This window comes from Anguilla anguilla, chromosome 3 (assembly GCF_013347855.1).
Source record: "Anguilla anguilla isolate fAngAng1 chromosome 3, fAngAng1.pri, whole genome shotgun sequence".
NCBI lineage: Eukaryota > Metazoa > Chordata > Actinopteri > Anguilliformes > Anguillidae > Anguilla > Anguilla anguilla.
Genome location: NC_049203.1, coordinates 70,545,334 through 70,550,836, shown reverse-complemented (window position 1 = coordinate 70,550,836; position 5,503 = coordinate 70,545,334). Strand labels below are relative to the sequence as shown.

The following is a 5,503-nucleotide window of genomic DNA, read 5'->3' as shown; positions in this document are numbered from 1 at the left end:
CAGCTGGGTGTATATACTGAAGCAATGCAGGTTAGGTACCTTTGCTCAAGGGTACAACGGCAGTGTCCTACCTGGGAATCGAACCTGTGACCTTTAGGTTAAAAGACCAGCTCCTTACCCATTATACTACACTGGCGCCCTAGGTCACTGTGCACAGGAAGGCACGCGAGCGATAAGCCCATGATGGAGGATAATGTTTAATGCAGCGAGCATGAGCAGGCAGGCCGGGAGGAGACGGACAGCGAGCGTGAGCAGGCAGCGAGTTCCAGAGGGGAGTGACCCGGCCGACGCCCACCTCTTCGATGTTGCAATCTCACCCGCCGAGAAGAGGAAGCTAACTCTGGCACACTCACTCACTCATCCTCACGCATTCTTTCCTCTCTCTCTCTCTCTCTCTCTCTCTGTATCTGACACACACATCTCTCTATCTCTCTGTCACACACTTGCTCAAACACACGCTCTCTCTCGTGCGCGCGAGCGTGCCGTCTGAGGCGATAAGCAGCTAGAAGGCACGCAGGCGGCTTCTTGAGCAGGTAAGGTAACGTCGCGGCTCTGCGCTGCTGTGCGTTAGCGCGATAGCGCAGTAGCGCAGTAGCGCAGTAGCACATTGGCTGGTTGGCGGGTTGGCTGGTTGGCTGCTTGTTTGCTTTCTGGGGCGTGTTTCGGGACGGTTTCCTCATTCCATTCCCCCGCACTCTGCTGGGACAGGTGCAGACGTGCCCTCGCTGCTATGCACCAACCGCTCTGAGCTGATCAGGTCAGTGAGCCCCGTGAGCACAGCCCCGTTTCTGAGCTGTGAGCGCTGAGATCAACAACCGCTCTCAGCCATATAGTGAGCTGGGTAGTGATATCGGTAACTGCTGTCAGCGATATGGTGAGTTGTAAGAGTTGTGTAGTGATATTGGTAACTGCTGTCAGTGATATGGTGAGTTGTAAGAGCTCTGAGTTGTGTAGTGATATTGGTAACTGCTGTCAGTGATATGGTGAGTTGTAAGAGCTGTGAGTTGTGTAGTGACATCGGTAACTGCTGTCAGTGATATGGTGAGTTGTAAGAGCTGTGAGTTGTGTAGTGATATCGGTACCTGCTGTCAGTTATATGGTGAGTTGTAAGAGTTGTGTAGTGATATTGGTAACTGCTGTCAGTGATATGGTGAGTTGTAAGAGCTGTGAGTTGTGTAGTGATATCGGTACCTGCTGTCAGTTATATGGTGAGTTGTAAGAGTTGTGTAATGATATTGGTAACTGCTGTCAGTGATATGGTGAGTTGTAAGAGCTGTGAGTTGTGTAGTGATATCGGTACCTGCTGTCAGTTATATGGTGAGTTGTAAGAGTTGTGTAGTGATATTGGTAACTGCTGTCAGTGATATGGTGAGTTGTAAGAGCTGTGAGTTGTGTAGTGATATCGGTAACTGCTGTCAGTGATATGGTGAGTTGTAAGAGCTGTGAGTTGTGTAGTGATATCGGTAACTGCTGTCAGTGATATGGTGAGTTGTAAGAGCTGTGAGTTGTGTAGTGATATCGGTACCTGCTGTCAGTTCTATGGTGAGTTGTAAGAGTTGTGTAGTGATATTGGTAACTGCTGTCAGTGATATGGTGAGTTGTAAGAGCTGTGAGTTGTGTAGTGATATCGGTACCTGCTGTCAGTTATATGGTGAGTTGTAAGAGTTGTGTAGTGATATTGGTAACTGCTGTCAGTGATATGGTGAGTTGTAAGAGCTGTGTAGTGATATTGGTAACTGCTGTCAGTGATATGGTGAGTTGTAAGAGCTGTGAGTTGTGTAGTGATATCGGTAACTGCTGTCAGTTATATGGTGAGTTGTAAGAGTTGTGTAGTGATATCGGTACCTGCTGTCAGTGATATGGTGAGTTGTAAGAGTTGTGTAGTGATATCGGTACCTGCTGTCAGTGATATGGTGAGTTGTAAGAGCTGTGAGTTGTGTAGTGATATCGGTAACTGCTGTCAGTGATATGGTGAGTTGTAAGAGTTGTGTAGTGATATCGGTACCTGCTGTCAGTGATATGGTGAGTTGTAAGAGCTGTGAGTTGTGTAGTGATATCGGTAACTGCTGTCAGTGATATGGTGAGTTGTAAGAGTTGTGTAGTGATATCGGTACCTGCTGTCAGTGATATGGTGAGTTGTAAGAGTTGTGTAGTGATATCGGTACCTGCTGTCAGTGATATGGTGAGTTGTAAGAGTTGTGTAGTGATATCGGTACCTGCTGTCAGTGATATGGTGAGTTGTAAGAGCTGTGAGTTGTGTAGTGATTAAGCATCTGTGCATGAGTTATGGGCCACAGGTTGCATGGTAATATCAGCATGAGTCTGCAAGCTGTACACTGATATCAGTATGAACAGCAAGGCATATGGGGACATCAGTAAGAGATTTGTGCTGTGAGGATGTCAGTAAGAGGTTTGTGCTGTGAGGATGTCAGTAAGAGATTTGTGCTGTGAGGATGTCAGTAAGAGATTTGAGCTGTGAGGATGTCAGTATGAGATTTGTGCTGTGACAATGTCAGTAAGAGGTCTGTGCTGTGTGGTGATATCAGCAAGTGCCAAAAACGACGGTATAAATGGAATGAATTGGTTGACAGTTGAACATTATCTCACTGTCAGCAGAGAAGTGAAGGATTTTGAAACTAAGGGAAAGAGGGAAGATTGAAACGATAAAAGTTAGAATTAGTTATTTTGGTAAAAATAGGAAGTGAGACAAAGTAGGGAAGTAAAGGGAAGTACGGTGCACACTTTCGGAGAACGAGCCCACAGAGAGGCACACAGCGCCTCGGGCAACTACGTTAGCGTCATCCCTCCTGGCTGACAATCGTTCTGTGCGGTACACAGCCGTTCTGCGTAAACACGAGCGCTGTTGTGTAGCACTGCTGCTTCGTTCCGGAATGCCCCCGCCGCGTTCCGAATCAGCGCTCGCCACGGCAACCTCTGCTGTCAATCACAGAGGGGCAGACGTGCGCGGCGTGTCTCCCCGCGGTGCGGTTCGTCTCACGCGGCTGCAGGCAGCCCGATCGGTCACTGGGGGGCGCTAGTGCCCAATGAGACCCGGTCATCCTGGGGGACACGAGAGCCAAACGAGGCATCGACTGCGATTCGAACCCAGACCGACCGCGGGGCCTCTCGACACAAGAGAACAGCCACCCACGAGCCCGAGTAACACCCTCATTTTAAAATGGACCCTATTCCCCTTGCTAACATATATGCAGAGTGGATTTTATAAGCCTTTAGGAAGGACCAGAAGTCCAGCAAACAGCAAATATAATGCAAATGTAAATGCAGATACAGTCGCTCTGCATGAGGATCTTGCGTCAAGCAAATATATAATAGTCATAAACAGAGTCATAATGTACACACAGGTAGGAGCGTTGCTCTGGTGCCGTAGTGACTGTATGGTATTATTGGGAAACGTGATTGTTGATTTTAGAGTGTGTATGTATGGGGTGTGTGTGCAGGGAGTGGTTTTACCCACAGCCTTTGAGTGATGCCTCTGTTCCTCCCGTGTTCTCGCAGTGACTTCATGGCGGAGGGAGTGACATCACTGGGCGGACTGAACGGGACCTTGGCCCCCCCGGATCCCGCCCTGGCAGGGGGGGGCGACCCCCCGACAGATGTGTGGAGGGTGGTACAAATGGTCATCACCGTGGTGATCTTCTTGGTGGGGATCCCCCTGAACGGGCTGGTGGTGTGGGTGCTGGGGGTGCGGGGGGGCCGGCGGGGGGGCCCCGGGGGGGAGGAGCCGCGGGGCGCCGGGACGTTCCGGATGTACGTGGTGCACCTGGCGCTGGCGGACCTGCTGCTGGTCCTGCGGATCCCTCTGATGCTGGGCTACCTGGCCGCCCACTACAGCTGGCCCTTCGGCCTGGCCGTGTGCCGGCTGGTCATGTTCCTGCGCGGCCTGGGCCTCTACGCCAACGCCTTCCTGCTGTGCGCCATCTCGGCCGAGCGCTGCCTGTGCCTGCTGCACCCCGTCTGGTTCCGCATGCGCCGCCCCCGCTGGACCGTCCCGCTCGTGTGCGCCCTCCTGTGGCTGCTGGCCACCGTGCTCAGCACCCCCTACCTCGTCACCAGCGCCGTCGTGCCCCGGGCCAACCGCAGCCAGTGCCTGGAGAGCAGCGGCTCCGCGCCGGGACTCCTGATCACCGAAACCGTGCTCGGCTTCATCCTCCCCCTGCTCCTCTTCCTCACCAGCAACCTGGCTGTGCTGGTGACCGCCAGGCAGGCAGGGGGCGCTGTGCCCACTTCCCCCACCACCACGCCCACGTCCAAGCGCATGGTGCGGCTGTACCGCGTGCTCTTCCTCACCATGCTCCTCTTCCTCACCTGCTGGGTGCCCTACTTCACCTTCCGCTTCCTGCTGAGGCTGGCGGCGAGCCATCCGGACCGGGCGTGGCTGTTCAGCGCGTCCGTGAGCGGCGTGTACGTCTCGCTGTACCTGGTGTACGCCAAGAGCGCGCTGAACCCGGTGATCTACGTGTTCGCCGCCCGCGGGCTCAGCCGCACGGTGCGCGCCTCCGTCTTCTCCGCCGTGGACCGCATCTTCAACGAGGACACGTCCGACTACGCCCGGCGACGGTCGCTACGCAGGACCGACTCGCAGATCTAGGGCCGCTGAGCCCGGCTGGGGGGGGGGGGGAGGGGGGGGGGGGTGGTTGTTCTGCACGTGCTCAGACTGCTTCTGTGACTGCGCAGCACATTCAGAATCAATCCTTTGAGACTTTGAGGGAGGAAAAACTGAGCTTCACTCCAAGTGATGTTGTCGGGAAGAACCTCCCTCCCGTATATACATGGGCAATCGTGCCCTCGGATACTTGTCATTATCTCTGTGACTTCAGTGTCAATCATAAATAAGATTGAGGTCCTGGAGCACTTTGGTGTGTCGGTATGATGCTCCTAAAAGTTTCTCCTATTTTCTCAGTTGTATGGTGAAAAAGAGTTTGTCTTCATGTGCATTCCCCTGCATACCCGATGCTTCCACAGCACATTGCCGTGTTTTTGTCTTTGTCTGAATAGTGTTGGTGAAATTCTCGATGGTAAATGAGTTACAACGTAAAATTTGAAGACCCGTTTTTCAGAGCGTAAGACCACTGTAAAAATATTTTGCTTTATATTGTATATGTGACAATTAGAATAAACACAAGTAACAAAATATGTGTTTTACAAGATTTAGCCTTTTGGAGCAAGACCATTTCATCTCCGGAAAGAGGAAAATACTTTTTTTTTAAACACAACCTTTGAGTTCTTCATGGCTTGAATTCAACTAGGCGATGGAAATATTCCTGAGGGGTTTTGGGTCATGCAGACTCGATAGAATCAGACAATTCCTGAAGATTTTGCAGATACACATTCATGCTGCGAACCTCCCACTCCACCACATCCCAAAGGCCACTGAAATACTGAAGTAGTGACCGCAGTTAAGTCACCAATATCACGGTCATGTTTGTGAAACCAGCATGAGATGATGTGTGCTTTGTGACATGGTGCATTAACCTGCAGGAAG

The 5,503-nt window shown here is 51.7% G+C and overlaps 1 protein-coding gene across 3 annotated transcripts; it reads left to right on the top strand.

The window, feature by feature from the left end:
• The first annotated feature begins 396 nt into the window (after positions 1 to 396).
• LOC118222209 (C5a anaphylatoxin chemotactic receptor 1) lies at positions 397 to 5,168 on the top strand. 3 transcript variants are annotated; one of them, XM_035407610.1, is made up of 2 exons: positions 397 to 533; positions 3,517 to 5,168. In XM_035407610.1, the coding sequence occupies exon 2, from the start codon at positions 3,524 to 3,526 to the stop codon at positions 4,607 to 4,609; it is 1,086 nt and encodes a 361-aa protein (XP_035263501.1). In that variant the 5' UTR covers positions 397 to 533; positions 3,517 to 3,523; the 3' UTR covers positions 4,610 to 5,168. The 3 variants fall into 3 exon arrangements, with proteins under 3 accessions (XP_035263501.1, XP_035263503.1, XP_035263502.1); XM_035407612.1 differs by lacking the exon at positions 397 to 533 and adding an exon at positions 606 to 757; XM_035407611.1 differs by lacking the exon at positions 397 to 533 and adding an exon at positions 764 to 874.
• The last annotated feature ends 335 nt before the right edge of the window (positions 5,169 to 5,503 follow it).

Excerpts from the sequence above, each read along its gene's own strand:
- LOC118222209 (XM_035407610.1), top strand. The coding sequence starts at position 3,524 with ATGGCGGAGGGAGTGACATCACTGGGCGGACTGAACGGGACCTTGGCC.